This window comes from Pantherophis guttatus, chromosome 6, assembly GCF_059756535.1.
Source record: "Pantherophis guttatus breed Tessera chromosome 6, ASM5975653v1, whole genome shotgun sequence".
Lineage (NCBI taxonomy): Eukaryota > Metazoa > Chordata > Lepidosauria > Squamata > Colubridae > Pantherophis > Pantherophis guttatus.
The window spans coordinates 61,162,613-61,184,254 of NC_142068.1; the positions used below are offsets into that span (position 1 = coordinate 61,162,613).

At 36.7% G+C, this 21,642-nt stretch overlaps 1 protein-coding gene across 1 annotated transcript in view; it reads right to left on the bottom strand.

The window, feature by feature from the left end:
• ADAM12 (ADAM metallopeptidase domain 12) overlaps positions 1–21,642 on the bottom strand; it is a 261,963-nt gene that overhangs the window by 51,852 nt on the left and 188,469 nt on the right. Inside the window, exon 12 of the mRNA XM_034436441.3 lies at positions 3,993–4,170. Coding sequence (XP_034292332.1) covers positions 3,993–4,170 — 178 coding nt within the window. The remainder of the gene's footprint in view (positions 1–3,992; positions 4,171–21,642) is intronic.

Below are 21,642 nucleotides of genomic sequence, written 5' to 3' on the forward strand. Positions count from 1 at the left end.
CTTGCAGTAATTGCAAGCAGCAGAGGTTAATAACAGTGCATTAGTCCACTGTACTACAGGCTCAGAAGCATCTAAATAGTTCTTTAAAAACTATTTAAAAAAAATTACAATATCTTTTTGGCCAGGTAATTGAAAATATGGCACAAGGCTCTCTGTCTGATCTTATAGCAAGATTTTGTTGTTGTTTACTATGACAGTACCAAAAAGAGGAGTCATATCTGTTGAGCATATTGTAGGCAAAATTGCCTTAACAAAAAATCCCCAACAAAAGGAGCAATATCAATTTTATCAAATTCATATCTGCATGAACTATTTTGTGCTTGTTTTGAAAGAAAACTGTAGAATCTGAACTTCATTGAGATTTAATGCACTTTTTGATCAGCAGGCGATACTCCTTATATAAGAACTCACAGAATTGCATCTAGGTTACATCCCATGTGAAGTTACTGATTTTTTTTTTACAGGAGATGATATGTTTCATTAGTAAAGATGCTTTCCCTGACCATTGGCCAAGCATAAGCAGAAAGATGAATATGCCAAAAAAAAAAAAAATCTAATTCATAATTAGTTGTGAAAACTTATGCAACTGCTTTTGCAAATAGAATCAAATGTTTTGTTCTTTCACAGAAGGATAATAGAAATACAGCATTTTATCTTCAAGAATACAATTTTCCAAATAAAATTCTAAGGAGATCTCAGAAACTCTTGAATCTCTATAAATCTAATCACCTAAAGGCAGGGTGCTGTGGAGAGGGGCATCCAGCTTTGTATACAGAATAGTCCTATTCATCAACAACATACACAGAATTAAATTGTGGAAGTCAGATGCAAGCACACAATCCTTGGATGCTTTCAGAGTATTTCTGCGAATATTTAAAGGAGTTTGCAAATTTTCAAGGTCTGAGTAGCCTACCTTTTGATGAAGAAAAACCAAATTTCCCAAACAGGGGCATATGATGAAATATAAGCATATTGTGAGTACCTTACATTTGTACTCTGTGTACTGCACTGTCTGTCCGTGAGGTATCACTTCAGTTGACACTGTCAGCTTCAGTTCAAAGTGCAGATATCTAGAAAATCCCCAGTATGCTGGACTTGCACCTACTTGCAGGACTGCTTCCTCCAACCATAATTGTATGCCTTAATTCAGGCATCTCAAGAAAAGTTGTTAGTAATACCCCATTTCCACAAATTCTATCGTCTGCAGGCCCATAAATGTTGTTTTTCATTGGTGAGATCCCTGCTATGGAAGAGTCTCTGGTAGAGATCAAATGTTCACAATTCCCAGACATACTTAAGTAGCCTTCTGGAATGTTTTGAAGATTGTGATATTGCAGAAGGCATAGAAGAAGTGACAGAAGCAGCATAAAGGTTTGTTTCTTTTTTCTGATTTAATTGTCACATATACATTGTCTTGTCTGCTCCTAATTATGGTAATTGCAGAGACTCTGGCTAATTGCAGCAAGTATTAACTTGATCAATATAGAAATAAATACATTCGAATGTTTGGAGTTGAAAGGATCCTGAAGGTCAGTATAGGAATCGAACAATGACCACATACTGAACAGATGGCCATTCAGCCTCTACTTAAATAGCAATAGTGCTTAGATTTCTATACTGCTTCACAGTGCTTTACAGCCCTCTCTAAGCAGTTTACAGAGTCAGCCTATTGCCTCCAACAATCATTTTACAGACCTCGGAAGGATGGAAGGCTGAGTAAACCTTGAGCCGGTGAGATTCGAACTGCCAAACTCCTGGCAATCAGCAGTCAGCAGAAGTAGCCTGCAGTACTGCAATCTAACCACTGTGCCACGACAGCTAATGAATAAATACTACCAGCAAGAGAGAATCCATAAATTCTCAAGGAAATCCAGTTCACTCAAAATTTTCTTTTTATCATTAAGTCATTTCTTCCAATCCTGAATTGAAATTAGCTTCACTGCAAATTCTATCTAGTTTTTACAGAAGGGAAGCAGTTTATTAACATTCAACAACACTTTTGCACACAGTTATTTACAGTTGGTCCTCAACTTACAACAGTTCATTTATTGACTATTCAAAGTTACAATGGCAGTGAAAAAAGTGACTTATGACTGTTTTTCACACTTATGACCATTGCAACATCCCCATGGGCACGTGACCAAAATTCAGATGCTTGGCAACTGGTTCATATTTATTATGGTTGCAATATAATCTTTTGTGATCTTTTGACAAGCAAAGTCTATGGGGAAGCCAGTTTCACTTAACAACCACATTACTAAATTAACAACTACAGTGATTCATTTAACCACCGTGGCAAGAAAAATGGGATAAAACCTCACTTTTCTATCTGAAAACTTCACTTCACAACTGTCTCGCTTAGAAACAGAAATTTTGGGGTCAATTGTTGTCGTATGTTGAAGACTATCTTGTACAAGCAGAGATTTTAAAAAATGCTGAAGAAATAAACCCAAGATGCATCGGAGGGTCCCTTCTCAGCCTCTTTCTCCACCTGCAGCTGCCGGCTATGCCCCTATTAGACTGTTCCCTAGGCCAGGGATTTCCAACCTTGGCAACTTTAAGACTTGTGGACTTCAACTCCCAGAATTCTGGGAGTTGAAGTCCACAAGTCTTAAAGTTGCCAAGTTTGGAGACCCTTGCCCTAGGCAGCATCTCTCCCCTTCCCCACTATATTCCCACAAACCATTACATTTCTTTTGGGCAGCAGTCACTTTTAATCAGTCAGGTCCACTTCCCTCCTTTTTTATCTGTAAGTAATTTTACCAACTCAAGATCTGTAGGTTTCTTGATCAGATTTTCAGTCCGCCCCCTCACAGTGACCCAGCTTTGAAGAAATAGCTTACTAAGTTCCCCAGATACCTTTGTTTTTGTTTTGCTTTTTTGAAATATGATATGTGATCTCCATCAGCAAAATATGCCTCCTAGAATTTCTTAACGATTAATAACGTGAGTTTTGCGCGCCTGTTTTAGAAGAACCTACACTGAGGACGCCTTGATCTCTTCAAGGATTTGAATTATATCAATGTGTAGATCCTGGGTTAAATTACTGAAATAATGTAACTTTGATTAATGTAATAGATTTGCCACACTTCGAACTGTTTCATGACAATATTACGTTATTTTTTTATTTAAAACGTATTAATAAGATGGAGAAAAGAAACAAGAAAGATCTGAGTTTAGCATGAATTTGAAAGCATCAGGCAGGAGATGTCTACCTCAAGAAATGAGTGGGCTGTCAGGAAATCTTTATGACTTCAATCAACTTAATAAACTATATTGAAAACTAAAGTGATTCCTTGCTATTTCAGTGCCTCTCAATTTATTATGTATGAGGGGAAAAAAACCAAAACAAATCCATCATCTTCTGAAATAGTTAGTTTTGATTATCTAAACAATTCCCCCCACTCCCAAGTATGGTGGCAATGGATGTTAAGTTATAAATTAAACAGAGGGATCTTATCCGGCATGCTAACAACTCTATACTGAAGAGAAGAGTCATAAATCAGAAGATTTGGGGAAATGGTTTTGTGCAGCCATAGAAAATAAAAACAGGGTATTAGCAAAAGAGCCATCTGTTCCAAGCCTGCAACTGAATAGCCTTTGCATAATATAGCTCAGGGAACATTCTTCTGCACAACAGACCATCCATCCTTTATGTCAATATTTCTCACTTCAACAATTTTAATATGTGTGGACTTCAACTCCCAGCATTCCTCAGCCAGCATGGGAATTCTGGGAGTCACGTTCTGCAGTTGCTGAGGCTGAAAAACACAATTTTAGGTAATATTAACTTTGTAAAATATCATGGTCTTGGATATGGTCTCTAGGTCGGGGAAAGACCAGCCCACAGGCATTTAGAAAGAATAGTATGACCATTTTATTTAGACATTTGAATGCTGCTATGAAGAATATGAAGAAACTAGGTGAAAATATGGGGGGATATTCCAAAATGAACTTGGTCTTTCCTTTAAAACAAAGAGTGTTACTCCTACCTCAGGTTCACCACAATCACACTCTTCTCCCTCTTCTACATAGCCGTTCCCACATTTGGGGTCACCAAATGCTTCCTTAACCTCTGGAAGGTTGAAGAGACACATCCCCATGCCTTTCTCCAAGCTGATTTCCAAGTCCTTCTTGCTGCAGCTGCTGAACATCATAGGAAACGGATAGCTAGAGAAAAATAGGAGAAAGATTGTTTGTTACTATAATGGAATTTAGGTGAAAGAAGACGCCCTAACATGCTGCTTTGTTAGCATGCTATTCTAAATTGTACAGCATCGTAATACACTATAATCAACAAGGCAATAAGTGTTCCCGCTATTGGGAATTAAATGTAAGCATATTGACAATGGCTGATGTTAATGCTTCTTCCACAATGCATACTTTGTGTACATTAATAATTATTATAAACTCACAAAGCTGTTTTAAGAAAAACAGACTGCATAAAATTAACCACAGTATATTTTATAGATCTTTTAGTAAAATAAACATGCTTAGGGATGACTAATTCTCGCTACTGTTACTGTTCCGGGCCTGCCATATCAAGACAGATTTTACAAAGTGGATAGTTTGGGGGAAGAGAAGGAGTAGGAAATGGGACACAACAGATTAGAATCTGTAGGAAGGTAAAATTGGCATTACAAGTAGTCCTCGCTTAAGAACTAGTTGCTTGACATGCTTGAAATTACGACGGCTTTGGAAAGGGTGATTTACGGCCTGTAAAGCACTTCCCACCATCATAAATCATCACTAATCACCCCAATCATGTGACCATATTTCAAATATTGGCAACCAGCTCACATTTATAACAGTTTGCAGCATCCTGTGGTCACAGGGCCATGATTTTAATGGTTTTTTTTTTGTCATTTTCCAGCAGAAAATGGCAAAAATGGCTATTGGATATGCTGGATTCACTTAACAAAGATGTGATTCATTTAACAAACACAAGGTTCACTTAATGTGACTTGCTTTACTACCATCATAAAAACAGTTATAAAATCTAGTCAGATTACGTGGTGGCCCTTTTAATGACTGCCTTGACTTACAACCAAAATTCCAGGTCCAATTCTGGTCATAAATTGAGGACTCCCTATAACACTCTAATAGCAAACAATGGATCAAATGTTTGTGCTGCTTTTGCTACTGATTATATATGAAGGATACGAAAGGATATGAAAGAGTTTTTGTGAAGTTTCTACTCTTCATTTTTATGCTCTTGCATGCTTTCTTTGGTTTTCTGTTGGATGTTTGCCATTCAGTTAATTGTGAGTGGGGCTCAAAAACCTTTCTATTCAGTTTAATGCCAGCTGCAACTGGAAGGTAGCAAGGACATCATGCCACTGCTATGGACACTAAAAGAATGCCAAAACACACATACTAGCTCTTCTGGGACATTTCTTGTGATTACATTAGTTTGAATCACAACCATCTGGCAAATAAAAAGCAAACTGCCTTATTTTCTAGGCTCTGGATTTCGCTTGTCCTTCTGCATTCAACCAGCAGCTTCATGCTATAGCTGGATAGGGAGCCAGCCAGCTCAATAATCACTGGAGTTTGTTCCCAAAATGTCTTACATCAATCCTCTGCTATTAAAGCTAGGATGAAGCCTTAAATAGGCAAATAAGGGGAAAAACAGAAAATCTGCATAGAGTGTGTTTTAACTCATCAAATAAGGGAGTCTTATTAAAGGAATTAAAAAAAAAATCATCCCTTTTTCTGTTCACAGTTAAGCCATGATTAAATAAAAATGTCTCCTCCATATCATAGATTGGAGATCTGATTTGCATCCTGTAATTTTATTTTTAGGAAGAACAGCATTTTCACAAGCCACTGGTAGAGGTCAGTATGACTTTGCTTCATTTACAGTGGTAACCTGGGCCTTCACACACACACACACACACACACACACACACACACACACACACTTGCATGTGCTTGTTGCCATTTTCCCCATGATCCTGTCTCCCCAAAGTCTTTTGTTTTCCTTCCTCTCTTCTTACTAGGAATCAATACTACTGCTTTCCCATTTTTTGTTTTGTTTTAAAAAGAGTTCAGATAAGTTAGGAGCAAAACTATTGCTGCACTTGGCATCTTCCTTTCCTCTGAAATCAGCTAGAGGAAGAAAAAGAGGAGGAAGATAGAGTCTTGGCTGATTTTTTAAAATGATCTGGGTGGTGAAAATGCTGGACTATGGGACAGTAGACTTTTACACAATTGTTCTGCAATAGCAACACATTCATATGACGAAGTGACGTGGACATCAGGAATAAATAAAAGTAATCTGGGAACTACAAGAAATAAAATGAAAGAGGGGTAGATACATTCAGCATGAAGACTTATGTGTCCTTCTAAATACAACTCTTGATAACAACAGTCTTTGTTGAAAAGGCAAACAAATGTGACTACATTATTACACAGGCCCAAGAACTGCTCAAATTAATGTTCTGTGACAAATTTACAATAGATGCTTCCACTGGTCCATGGAGTACAGTAGCAGAATTGTTTAGAATCTATATCTATGTTAACTGATACATTATACTGCATAAACTGCTTAGTTTAGGCACTGAAAATGTAAGTTGAGATTTCAAACCAGACAGAGGAAAGCTATTTCATCTCAGTCTCAGAGACACATTTTTCAGAGTAAAAATGAAGTGAAACAATTAAATATGCATTATATTCCTTCCTGGGTTCAGAAACCAGTCTCCATTCAGATGTAAAATGTAGCCTTCCAGTTGCTGTCCCTGTAAATTTAAGAATCATGTCATTTTGGTATCAGTTTCAGTAATGTACAAGTTGTGTCTTGGCCTATTGTGTTGATACTGATACCCAGCTGGTAGGCAATCAGAACTGGGATTGGAAGACAATACTATAGGCTCAAATCATGACAAATGCAAAAAAAAGAGAGGGTTTTTTTGAGTAAATATTAAGATACATAGAAAAAGAAAGATACAATAATCTACAACCCTTTGCCCAGTGGTGAAATCTAAAATTTGTTACTACAGGTTCTGTGGGCGTGGCTTAGTGTGGGGGGGTGTTAATGTGACTGGGTGGGTGTGGCCAATTTTTTTTTTTTTACTTTTAAAACCATTTTTTCTACAACTTCTTCGGCGAAAAAAATGCTTTCAAAAAATGCTTTCAAAAGGCTCTGACGATCCCAGCTGAGTTGCCTGATCAGCAGAGGGTTTTAAAAAAACCCTCTGCCGATCAGGCAACTCAGCTGGGATCGTCAGAGCTTGGATTGTCAGAGCCATTTAAAAAAAAAAAAGCCTCTGATGATTGCACGGCTCAGCTGGGCATGGAGGGGGGGCAGGGATTTTTGCTACCGGTTCTCCCGAATAGGTGCGAACTGGCTGAATCCCACCACTGCTTGAAGTTCTTGGCATTTGGTGTATTTTGCCAGCCTTTATACTTTTCACAAGAGAGTAAACAATAGAATACTTGGTGATAGCTTGGTGGTGCACCTAATCCATGAATTGGTTACAACTAAGTTAATTGACTTACTGCCAAATATATTGTTTAAATAATGCATTGTCTCCAGCATGCACCATGGGAAGATGATCTAGTGACATATCTTATCAAAACCTTAAGAAACCAGACAATGCTCGGTTAAAGGTATTGACACCATGAGACATTGTTTCTAGGATAGTTCTCCTGTCTGCATGGATCACATTACAGAGCTCCTTCTCTTTATCTTAATTGTTGTAAGTAGCAATGCAGATAAAAGGTTTGAAGTGAGAGTAATTACATACAAGTTGTAAGAACCTCGAAGCAAAAGTGATTACTTTCAAATTGCAGTAGATTGTTAAGTAACTCTTTCTTAGTATGGGTACAGAGTATGGAAGAGTTCACAATGCAATGATGTAATTTGCAAAGCTTGCTAAATACCACTAATTGCCAGCCTGGGGAATTGCATCTTATATGTATATAGACAGAGAAAAAATGGAGTACACCACTATGCCTCCTCACTAATTTTTTCGCAGTGACTCAAAAACCCAATTCAAAGTGCTGTTTTTAACCAATAAAAATGTTAAATAGTTTTTAAACAAGGACTACTTCACTTATGACTTTGCTTACTCATTCTAGTAATCATTGGAGGTCCTGTCATACATCTTACAACATACCTCTCCAAATCTTTCCATCATGGTGGAAACATGAAACATTGCCTTCATTTCACCTGCCTCATACCTAGTAGACTTTTTGACTGAAAAATTGTTTGTCCCCCTCTTTCCTTCCTGAATCGTCTCTTCTACCACAATTTCTACCCTATTCCTTTCCAGGGTCCTTCTCCCATTTGGGAGAACCATTCAACCATTTGGTTGAGGCTAGGAGTTAGGAAACTGAATTCTAGTCCTGTTTTAGGCATGAAAACTAGCTGGGTAACTTTGGGGCAGTCACTCTCTTGTAGCCCTATGACATTCTTGGGTGACAAGCTGATCAGTCAATTCCTGTCATAACCAATGGATCAACACTTGATTGATCAGGGGGAAAAAGCAGACCCTGCACTGTGGGACAACACCGGGAAAAAAAATGTCAAGAAGGGAAGAGAACGTTTCTGTCCACCAGCACAGTCAGTAAAAGCCAGTGTTTGATCCTGCTGCTTCTGCTTTAAAGATTTAACACCTTTTAATGGAAGCAGATCTAAGTTTCTTTTTAATGAACTTCATTTAAAAAAATAAAACTTACCATAGCTGATCTCTTTTTCTACAGTTCGTTTTTAAGATTGGCACTATTATCTTTTATTATTTTAAAGATTTTCCATAGTGTGCAAATGCTGGTTTGAAAATTACAGGAATAGCAAAATAACATAAACAGTAACAACAAACAGTTTAAGCAATTACGATTCGGAAGAAAAAAGACAGTAAATATTTCTGTAATTAACATTTAATATTTATGACCATTTCTCTGGGCAAAGATTTCAAGGGCCTCTCAATGGGATAGCAGATGCTTTGGTCTATGCTGGTGGCCACAGAGTGTCACTATTAACCGAGCTATTCTTCAGCCTTCAAAGGACCTTCAAGCTGTTTCCTATTGTGAAGTAGTGGAACCATTAAATTTCTGGATTTTCCTCTTCTTGACACTCATTCCCTCATTTATAATCAGCTGCATATTCATTATTTACCAAAGAAAGCAGAAAGCCATTGAAAAGATTTTGCTGGAAACACAAAACCCCAAGATAAACAAGAGAGGAGCATGAGAAATGTGACACAGAAAGAGTATGAATGAATCTTCTATAAATGAAGAAAGGGTGGCCTTATTTCCGTTCAAGCATCTGGACTAAACTGGAGCCAATAAGAAGCTTCATAGTCTCACCTCAAGCAGAAGGGGGAAGATGTTACAATAAGTTAGAGCACCCTATTGAGCACCACCAAGCCAAGCTGCATAACAAAAATGAATATTCAGCCCTAAGGCAAGACTGAAATAAGAAGCAGTTCTGACATTATCAGAATTAACATCAGAAAGAAGCATTTTGACAAGCCTGCTTAGATATAAGCCCAGACAAAGAAATGAAATCTATCTGAAGCATAAAGAGAAAGCTATGAGGAATGGGTCTTTAGCCATTGTTTTTGCTAAATATTTCTAATTGCCAGTCTGGAGGAACAGCATTTTACATTTGTAGAGAGAAAAAATGGACTTTACCACAAAGCCTTGTCACCAATCCTTTAATCCTCTCTTTGACAATCAGGTGCTCTTCAAATATATTTTGACTTCAGTTCTTAGAATTCACATTACATATTTTTGGCCAAACCAACTGAGAATTCTGCTGATGGAATTCCAACATCACAATGAAAGCTACCTAATATATTTTATCTTTTTTCTAATTGGATGCTATATTTTGGATGCATCAAAAATTGCACATGTTTTGGGTGCAATGCAACATAGCTGATTATTGAGCTACATATTACATTTTATATCCTGTATTTCCTCTGAGAATCTAAGGCAATGCAATGAGGACAGCACTCTTGTGGATACAACACTCTTGTGAGGTGGGCTGAACACGACTGATTAATTTGACAGAATTGACTGGACCCCAAGTTAGCTTGGGGTGGATATCATGTGGATATTTCAATCAGATCTTAAATAACACATTACTCTTTATATTATTAAAGTTTTCCCAATAATCCCTTTCAGAATGCATCTTGTCAAAGTAATATGAACCTGGATTAAAATGTCCAAACTAATGAATGAGCATACATTTCATATGTGCCTGAACCTTATAGAGAACTTATCATTTTATGTTGCGAGATCATATGGCCATCTAGGCAGAAAACAAAATGGGGGAGATATTAAATACTTTTCAGATTTTTTGGGGGGGGAGTGAAGAATGGAGAGTTGATGGGTAATTATAAATAAAATATGGAAATGGAGACTATTATAATTAATAGTTGATTTGAAGTTGGCAGTCAGCCTTGATAAAAACCAACAGGGCTAGACAGTCTTTGCAAGAAGTTCCCATGTTACCTAAATATTGATGGTCTTCTGTAAAAGACAGTAATCTCTACAAATATACAGAATCTCAGCTGCATATTTTGGCATACTGTTGTTGGCTACTACTGGACCCCATGCTGATTTATTTTGCATTAAAAGGGAGAGCAAATGAAGATGAATTTTAGAATATATCCTGTTCCAAATGCAATTTAACCAAAATGATCAAGGGCTGGAGCAATTCTCCTATTATGAAAAGATTCCATGCTTAGTACTCTTTAGCTTTTTTTTTTTTTTTAAGGAGCTGATAAAACAGGAATATGATAGAAATATATATACAATTATGTCACAGTTAGAGATAGTGTAGAGGAAAAGACTTTGATATATTAGAATCTTGGGTCATCCCATAAGGCAAAATGACAGGTGAGTCAGCACAGATAAAAGAAAGTGTAGTTAACCTATGGAATTCCATAGCAAAAGATGCTAACTAACCATGACTGTTTTATAAAGGGTTTCAAAATTCATGGAGGATAACACTGCCTACTTCATTGCTACTTGTGACACCTATATCACCTCCAGGGATGAGAAAGATATTAAATTGATCTCTTGATGTCTTTGCTACATGACTAGGAGAGTATTCATGTTCACCTTGAGGGTTTCCTTTTGCATTTGGTTGGTGACGGCAATAGAAACTTGGACTTGAAGGTTCTTCTGGCATTAACTTTCTCAAATTATGCATTGATCCAGTTTTCACATCTGAGTCAATCTATAACATTTACAAGCAAGGCTCATTGAACAGTATCAGGTATGTTTGAGTTTTCTGAGCTATCAGATCTATTCTAATATGTTGATAAATGGAGAAAACATGATGTTCATATAATTGTGTTTCACTATTACATCCTCTTGCAGAATGCAATTTGTCAAAATAATTTGAATATGGAAGATTAGGGTACAAACTTGTACTCAGCCATGAAACTCACCGGATGGCTTTGGGCATGTCATTATTTCATTGCCTAATTCACTTCAGAGAGTAAATTATAGTTCCATCTAGGCAGCTCTGAACTGCTTGGAGAAAAAATGCATAATATTCGTACCTTTGTTGTAGAGACCATGAATGGCATGTTCAATTATGTTTCACCCTCATATTTACACATCTGTAGTTCTCATTTTTTATTTTAGAACACACAGACCTCCGATTTAAACTTTCAATATATCTGTTAATAAATACAAAACAATCTGCCCTTTAAACACCCTAGATCAGCTCATGAAAGTGAAAGAAATAATGTGGGACATATATGGATTATAACTTCTGCAAAGACAAGTTTAACAAATTACACTCAGCGATAGTCAGTGGCAATACCGGCTGAGGCTGCTGGGAACTGTAGTTCAATATATCTGAGGAGCAGGATGGTATTCACTTACATTCGCTACTGGTTCACAAATGTGAGCACACATGCGCAGAGCGTCAAAAATGGGACGTGATGATGTCTGGGTGGGTGGGCAGAGCCTCCCATGGCTGCTGCTATCGGTTCGCCTGAACCGGATATAACCGGCTGAATACCACTACTGCTGAGGAGCCAATTTGTAGAAGGCTGGTCAATAATACTAACTGTATTAGAATAGGATACATTGGTCTCTGCATATATTTAAAAATCATTTCACCGTTAGATATAGATTAAAATCTTTTTTTAAAAAAATCAAAGAAAAAATAGCATCAAATTTTAAGAATTTTTCCTCGTTTCTTTCCCCCTAGCCCAAAAAGTGAAAATTCATCTATGACAAAGAAGTCATTGAAATTCAATTATTTGTATTCCACCTCTCTTTCCTACTAGATGAAGGTGGGCTTTCATTTTTCACCTGGGCAAAGACTTTGGTGCCCTTGTAGGGAGAAAGAATGTGAATCATCCACAATTTAACTGAGTTTCTTCTTATTCTAATGTACAAACTGTTCCTAAGAGCTCAAAATGCATTTATGTTGTCAATAAATAAAGTGGATATTAGCCTAACTTTCTTAATAAGGCTGTTGTGAGGATAAAGAGAGTGAGGGAGAAGAGGGGGGGATGGAGGAAACCCTATATTTACTGAAGAAAGATTGGATATTGATGCAATGAATAAATAATTGAGACTATTTAATTTTGAATGGAAAAGTCTTTCAACCCTGTCTGACAATAATGGAGCTGAAGACACAAAGCTGTTATTAAACACCTTTTCTGTCTCCATGTCATTCTCTTTATTTTTTTCAATTTTCTCCTCTTTCACTTAAATAAAAATATCTTCATTTGCTTCTTCGTTATCTACCAGAAAGGGTTCTTTTTGGGGTGTAAAGTAATTTTGGGTTTCTTTCTTTCTTTTTTATTCTTTCCAATCCAACGGAATATTTGAAAGGAATTAGGTATAGAGGTTTGAGATACTCTCTGTCTGTCTGTCAGCACAACAAGTCTCCAAAAATCAAACACAACAGCATTAAAATGGGTGGATGAGTAGAGAAACCACCAAAAAGAAAAAAAACAAGTTTGCAAATGGCTGAGGAAATCTTCAGGCAGAGGAAATTCAGCATTCTCTACAGGCCGCAGCTCAAAATGCTACTGATTGCCCCATCCTAAGTCCTCTGCCTCCTTCTCTTCTGTGTCAGAGCGAAGTATGGGTAATCTGTGCCTTGCTTCTCAAAGACGACACAGGGAGAGAGAAGAAATACACACACAGAATGAGAAGCATTAAATATGCATCCACTCTGACAAAAATATCTTCTCTTTGTGTATTTGTGTGTGTGTGCATGTGTATGTGTATGTGTGTCACAGCCACACAAAAGTTGTACCCATCCTGATCAGACACACCCAGATGCAACGTATTATTTCATTATCTAGAAGAAAATACAAATGCAGCCATTCCTGATAAGAAGTTGGAAAGAATCCCAGAATTCATGCTTTGCACAGTCTTGTAAACATCTATGAGAAATCTTTTGGTTTACACACGTATAAACTGTAGACCTAGCTTGTCATCTTTTGTTCTCAGAGGAATATGTGATCTGAAGAAATTCACAGTGCTGCACTAAAGTTTCAGACAAGTGTCTTTCCACTGCCGGAGTTACTTATATGAATTATAAATTATCCTTGATATATCCTTGATATAAATAGAATACAAATATGCTTTGCCATTGAAGTATTCAGAGCAAACTAGTAAGAATTAAAATTGAGGGGGATGTGCGTGTCCCTTTTTCTGTCCCTCATTTCCTACTGCAGGTCATATATCTACTGTAAGTGATTCCATCTTTATGGCAGACGTCGTATTCTGCAATCATTCATATGAATGTCCACCTGAATTTCAATAAGGACTGTGTCTGTGTTGTTTCTATAATGTGTGAATAAACATCTGATTGTAAAATACAGAATTTAGTACATATCAAGTTGAGCTTGTGAAATAAAATGAGGATTGAATAACAACTCTGTATTTACTCTCCTGGTGTGCCATTGTGTTAATTCAAGTGAGGTGTGTCATTAATAACTTGGCATGTCGTTATGGCTCTTTTTACATTGTAACATAAAACATTTCCCAGAAGCTGTGTTAGGAAGATTCAACTACACAGGCTGAAGACTGTTTAATAATTGTACAGTTAACCAATCAGGTTCATCTGATATCCTAAGAAAGGATGGCTTTATTCTACTTGTTTTTTCAAATATAACTCAGATCATGAGGTTTAATTTGAGAAATAGTCAAATAAGCAGCTTTACAAGGAAAATGCAAGATTCCAATCAGACAGCATCAAAAGGACCAATGGCTGGATAATTTTAAAAAAATATTTCAAAAAAAGTAAGAACTCTTTTGTAGAGGACACAGCATAATAATTCCACAATCAAAAAACTGTCAAGTAAAACATTATAAAGTTACTTTTCCTTTGACAAATATACAGTAAGACTTTTTTTTTTTAAAAAAATAGAACTTTGTGGTCAATGTCATTACTTATTCCAAAGGTGAAGCAATGCTAACTCAATTTATCAAGCTTGACACTCACTTCCAACTATATTCCAGAGTTATCTGCTATGCAAACTCTGGAAGCTGTACTCAACTACTGTTCCTATTGAAAACTAAGCAGTCAAGAAGAGTACTTAAAATCAGTTTACATTTGCCTCTGGTTCATCTATTATTCCATTTCCTTTTAAATTGCTACCTCATTAATAACAATTAACTTGACAGCAACGGGTCTGGATTTCACAATTTACTGTGTAGACTTGATGTCAACCCAGTGATTTAAGAAAACAAGAGAAAACCAGAGAGAGGAAGGTCACCCTGGTTTCACATTTAAGGGGGGAAAAAAGAGCAACAGTTGTAACATGCTTTGTAGCTTTTTGTTAATGTCAAAGAAAATTGTAGATAAGAAACCAAACTAAATTAGTTTGTGCCTAAATTGTTGCACTAAACATGACATCTATTCCTAACAATAAGTGAATCGTGATAAATCACCGACATTACCATTGGAAGCACATTGCTTGCAATCAGTTTCCAAGTTGCCTCCTCTACTCTTGTGATTAAATGGATGCTGCTGGACAAATATTCAGAAAATCTTCAAGAATGGTCTAGCCTTCACAGCATGATAAGGGATTTTCATTAGTGTAAAAATTATGCTAGGACTTAACTTAATATTTAAATAACTATTCACAAAGCTAGGGTTTTTTCTCCCCTTTTCCCTGATGACAAAGCATTTTTATAATGCAAAACGGGGAAAACCCAAAATTGAAATCCTAGAAGATAGAAGCGACACAACAGAACACAACACTGGTGTTTTATTAACAGGTAGAGTAGTAGAGAACAACACATTGTTCTCATACACAGAAACCCTACCCAAAGAAATGTTTGCCAAAAGAAGGTTCCCAGAGTTGTCAATCAATAGGCATCTTGTAAGCATTTAATTATTTTCTGGCACCATGCTATATAAAACCACAGCTGGAAGCACTAGTATTTCATCCTAGGCTGTTTTGAAAAAACTTTTTGCCAAGATGTGAAAAAGTTTACTATGGAAAAGACTAAGCCAGTGAAACAACTTCATTTTTGGTCATTGTATTTTACTGTATATATATATGGGAATATATGCAAGTTTTGGTGTATTCGGGTCTTTTCTTGTGTAAGATTGAGAGTATCTTGGTGACTTTTTGATAAGGTTTCACTTGTCATCTTCAGGCTGGTGTCTTCGGCTTTATGCTTGTGCGAAGAAAGCATGATCGGAGCTGCCGTTTCTCTATAAATACTGGTAGGGAGGTGTGGGGTGCTGGCTTTGTTGCTGTGAGCGGGTTGGTTGTCTGTGTTGCTACATCCTGATTAGTTGATGGAGTTGATGTTTCAAGATTAGTCAGCTGTTTCGTAACATCCTCTGTGGGTGAGGTCCTTGATGTGTGCCCATTAGTCTTTTGTGTTTTAACGACCTGGGTAATGGGCTGTGTGTTAACATCCTGAGTTCTAGTATTGTGATATCCTGAGTTTTTTGATGTAATGTCCTGCCCATTACCCAAGTCGTTAAAACACAAAAGACTAATGGGCACACATCAAGGACCTCACCCATGTAGAATGTTACAAAATAGCTGACTAATCTGCAAACATCAACTCCATCAACTAATCAGGATGTAGCAACACAGGCAATCAACCCACTCACAGCAACAAAGCCACCACCCCACACCTCCCCACCAGTATTTATAGAGAAACGGCAGCTCCAATCACACTTTCCTCGCACAAGCACAAAGCCGAAGACACCAGTCTGAAGATGACGAGTGAGACCTTGTCGAAACGTCACCAAGATACTCTCAATCTTATACAGGAAAAGACCTGAATACACCAAAACTTGCATACCTCTACCCGTGAAAATCTACAAAAACAAATATGGGAATATATATATATATATATATATATATTCCCATATCTATATATACATATAGAGAAATTCTATACTTGTCAAAAAGGAAATATAGAAGAAGTTAAGACAGATTTTACTATAGACAGAAGATTGATGATAACAATATTAGTTTTGAAAATTGCAAATCATGGCAACCTGTGAATCATAAATAAGCATCAAATTATTTGGGGCACTAATTATAGAGCTGTTTCATGCAGTGATCTATGTCAGCAATGCATTGATGGAAGAATATGTAGTTCTTGCCTTACCTCACAAATAGAGAACAAAATAACATTAGTCACAGGCAAACTAGTCACTGATACACACTGCACCATTAACTAAAACCTTCCAATTACTAAGCTGTATCATATATCTTGACTGTTTCCTGCGTGTATGTAGAATACAGTTGGCTTGCCAGGTAATTGCTAGATTGAAGGATCTAGTTGACCTAGAACAGGCTCTGCATGATTGACAAGTCATATGAATCACACATGTGTCATGTGGCCAAAATGTGCTTTAGTTGACTATATCCATAGTCTTAGCAAAGAAAAGAGAATACCTATACCATCACAAACACATGCACACCAAGTATGTTTGTGTGTATGTATGCATTGGCTATTTATCTTTTTCATATTACATTTAAAAAAAAAACTAGAGAATTAAGAAATACTTATAGCATCTACCTTACATGAAGAATAAGCAAACAGTATGGCTTAATCCATCATCTTAAAATAACTTTCATTAAAGAAAGCAGCTGCTTTAAATTTAGATCTATTTATAAAAGGAAAAAGAAGACAAATGACATCGGATTAATCAAGCGAAGGCCTGGTTTTCACAAACAGTAAACATCTTTCTCAGCAGTCACATTATATAGTTGGATGCTCAGATTGCTGTGCTTATTTTTCTGTTTGTTTATTAGATTTGTATAGCTACCCATGTGGAGTTTACAGCGCTCTGTGAACTTGGTTGTTGCTTGCAAATGTTTCATTAGCCAGCTAAGTAAGACCAGACTTGCTCTGATGATGTTACCTACTTGAATAATGAAACGTCTGCAACTCAATAACCATGCTCAGAGAGCTCCACAGTTCAACCCTGAGCTACAGATAGTCACTTATTATCATCACCCATCTCACACAGATGACTCTGGATGGCATAGAAGGATTAAACATACAGATACCCATGACATACAACCCGAAGTATCCCAAGCTATCAGAGGTGGTATTCAGCAGATTCTGACCAGTTCTGGAGAACCGGTAGTGGAAATTTTGAGTAGTTCGGAGAACTGGTAAATACCACCTCTGACTGGCCCCGCGCCCATCTATTCTCTGCCTTCTGAGTCCCAGTTGATCGGGAGAAAATGGGGATTTTACAGTAACCTTCCCCTGGAGTGGGGAGGGAATGGAGATTTTACAGTATCCTTCCCCTGCCACGCCCACCAAGCCACACCCACCAAGCCATGCCACACCCACCAAGCCCCACCACAGAACCGGTAGGGGTTTTTTTGAGGGGGGGTTTTGTTTCTTTCACATATTATAAAGAATTATTTTGTTTCAACATGCATTCAGGTATTCCATTCTAAGCATTACAAATAAAAGTCTAACTTCATTAACTGTTCACTGTAGCATTAGGTGAAAAAGCATTTGCATGTTGGAAAATAAAGTAAGGAAGCATGGAAAATCTGGATGTTGTTTAAAGTTATAATTATGACTTTTTCTATCAGAAAAAAATAAAGAAATTTATAATGGTGTTAAATGTTGAATAGCAAATGAACAATGATTGTCCCTTAGCTGCACCCTGTAGATTTCAAGAATGTAAATGAGATGCTGACATAAGACTATTCTGACATTTCATGCTTGTTTCTTTCCAGTGAAAATGGGGAGGCATTAAACTATATCACTGTGATTTTTTTTTTTTTAAAATGCAAGTTACATTGCTGGCAAAACAGCAAGTCTGTCACAACTAATTTATTGGGCAGGACTATGTTTGTGTGTATGTGTATTTAAATTGAGACTGGGCTGGAAACATAGATGTTGCAGAATCTAATTAGGAATGGTTTACCTTGCCAAGATAATTTCATTTTCTAAAAATCATTAAATAGATAAATTCAGAGGGTTCTGCTGATTCTGCATATAAACATCTATAAACAAAAGCAGGCCTGAGAAATGCAAACCATTTCTAATTTAAAAAAAATCAGTTAATCTGGGGTTAACCATTCTTCCCTGCGACTAATAATTGTTCTGCTTACTGAAGATGTTCAGGCGTAGTAATCAATTCTCTCAATTTTAATTCCACCACACATCCATTATAGCAAACTACCACATGTACAATGGATGGAAATAAAGAGGGTTATTCTTTGCCTAAGAAGCAGATGGTACAAGTAGAAATTCAAGCTTCTCCTGCTTTACCACATTGTGTCCAGGTTTCCACACAATTTCATTCCACCTGGTTTGTTTCTGATGATGTTATCATTCAAGGCAAAACAGAGGCACAGCACAGGAGCCCAACTCAAGATAAACTCTAAGTGAAACACTAATATACATGGACTGGCTGTTTCCAAACTTCAAGATATTATTTCTCCATTTCTGCTGGAGCTCTGCATCAGATTGAGGGGAAGCCCAAATTCCAATGAGGATGGGGTAATTTGGAATAGATTTTCATTTGTATTCAGTTGAGTAGAAGATCTCATTTGTTCCACTTCAAATTCGAGCTCTCCCCAGAGCCCTGATCTGGATCTATTGCTTAAAATCACGGCTACATTATATTCTAAATTATGGTTTCATTGCCTGCATTTTTTTGCCCATGGGGTAGGAAATGGGTTTTGTTGTTTGTATAAGATGTTGTAGTGGAGAGCAGAAGGAAGGAGAATATGATCTGCCCTAAAGTTATAATAATTTTTGCAGTCCCCCTTCCCCCATTCAGTACTGTGGAAAGTTGATCAATCTTGGAAAATATTATTTTGCTGCTTTGTGATGATGTTTTATGATTTGGCTTAACTAGCTGGCTGGCTTAATGGCTGTCTTCTTCCATTATATTAATCTTTTAGATTTCTTCCTACTTCCAGAGTACCACATTTGGAAGAGGCACCACTGATCTTTACACCACTCCTTTCTTGCATAAATCCTTCCAAGTCTTGAAATCTATCAGATGTACAGATTTGCTGATAAAAGATGGGCTGACTATCTAATCAAGGAAAGACCTTGCATTTCAAGAATCAAACTTTAGGAAATGTGCTCCCTATTGCAATTAAAACAGAGCAGCCACATTAAACTCAATCACCCACAAAGATAGACTTGAATAAGGACTCTGAAAAAAAGACCCGAAGTTTGTTTCTGATCTCATTATGTGTAGAAGTGAGTGTGCATATGTATTGGAAATCATCGTTCAGAGAGGCCCAAAGACTCTCCAGAGAGTTAAAGCTTTCAATGTACATCAATTGGCAGTGTTTAGGTAGGTTACTTGCCAAAACAAATACATTGCTTTAAACTTCCACTGTGTTATTGTTCCCAAGCTACCCATATGAAATGAATGAAATGAGAGATGAAAGAATAGTTTTAAGCAAGCAGATACAAATGATGTATGGTGTATTGCTAATATCATTGCCTTTCAATAGCATCATATGGGTATTTTCCTTTTATCTCTGAATTTTCATTGAAGATGGCTTCAAAGAAGCTGAATTCTTAATATACCAACTATTTAAATAATCTGTTAAAAATCAAGTTCAGGATAATCTTTAGTTGTTACTGTTGCAGTTGCTTGGTCAAAAATTTATTTTAAAACCCTATTCCATTTTAATACATATGGCAGAACATATTCACACGTGCCCATATATTCTTTCTCCATATTATATGTTGGGACCAGGAATCACAGTAATAAATGAAACAGATGATGCTCAGTATCTTGAATACAGTTCCATTGTGATTTTTGAATGACAATGCTTGTTTAAATAATACCTTTTCAATAGTATCATTTTTTATCTACAGGTAGTCCTCGACTTACAACCACAATTGAGTCCAAAATTTCTGTTGCTAAGTGAGACATTTCTTAAGTGAGTTTTGTCCCACTTTACAATCCTTCGTGTCACAGTTGTTAAGTGAATCAAGTTAGTAACATCGTTAATAACACCACTATTTTTTCTGGATACTCAAGATGTGCTATTTATTCTTATTACTATTTACCTGATGTTTATGTTATGTTAAAAAATATGATCTCATATTTTATTTTAAAAATTGCACTGCCGTAAGCTGTGTCTGTTTTACCAAAAAAGATTTCAAGAAATGCCAAAATCCCTATTGAAATCCAAAGAATGGTAAAATGCATCTAGCATTTGAATTGCAACCACAGACTTGCAATTCAGTTCAGCAGGCTTGAACTGCTACTGAATTGGAAAGGATGACAAAGACATTAGTATTATAATGAATCTATACTGGGAGCAAAGTCTTTAATGCTTGAAGAAGCCTTTTCAAATAAGTATTAAATCCAGAAAGAAGTGTGCCATGATTGTATCCTTTCCCCTCTCCTTTTCAATGTCTACACTGAAAAATATTGGATGAACTAAGCACTGGACCAGGACTGAATATGAGGATATGAAAATAAACAAGATATGCAGATGATATTGTGCTCCTGGTAGAAAAAGAAAAGAACGAGGAGCTTCTAATTGAGAATACACCAAGTGAAAACTCTGGGTCATATATAAATATTTTTAAAAAGGCAGGGGAGGGGGGAATCTCCAAAATTTAAATCAATAGTCTATAATGCCATTTTTATACAAGTCAAGGACTGTACCTATCTTGGACACTTGTTCACAGAAGATAGAAAGACAGCTGGTAAAATAAAGAAGAAAATAGAGATTGCCAGGAATATCCTTAGAAAGGAAAACTTTTCTAAGCATGAAGAATAATCTGACCTCAAGGAAAATTGACTTAAAATTAAGAGTAAGAATGACTAATTAGAACATCTGGTGAATTCTTCTTTGTAACTGTGAGACATAAACCATATTCAAGGAGGCTTTGAAAAGAGGCATTTAGGATGAATAAAAAGATCAAATCCTCAAGTCCAGGGGATGGCATGGGAATAAAGAAGCCTCAAAAAGGCCATCGAAGAAAGAAAATGGAGACATTGTTAAGTCATATACTCAGACACAAGTCTATAAAAAGACTGCTGGAAGAAATCAGGGAAAGAACAAAGCAATGGACTAAAAAAGATATTTGGAATAGTAATATACATATATAAACTGGACTGGTCTAAATTATGAAGACTGTGCAAGTGTGGCAAAGATGCACACTCAAGGTTTTGCTTACATCTCCAAATGCTCTAAAGTACCTTTCTGGAATCAAATCTGAAGT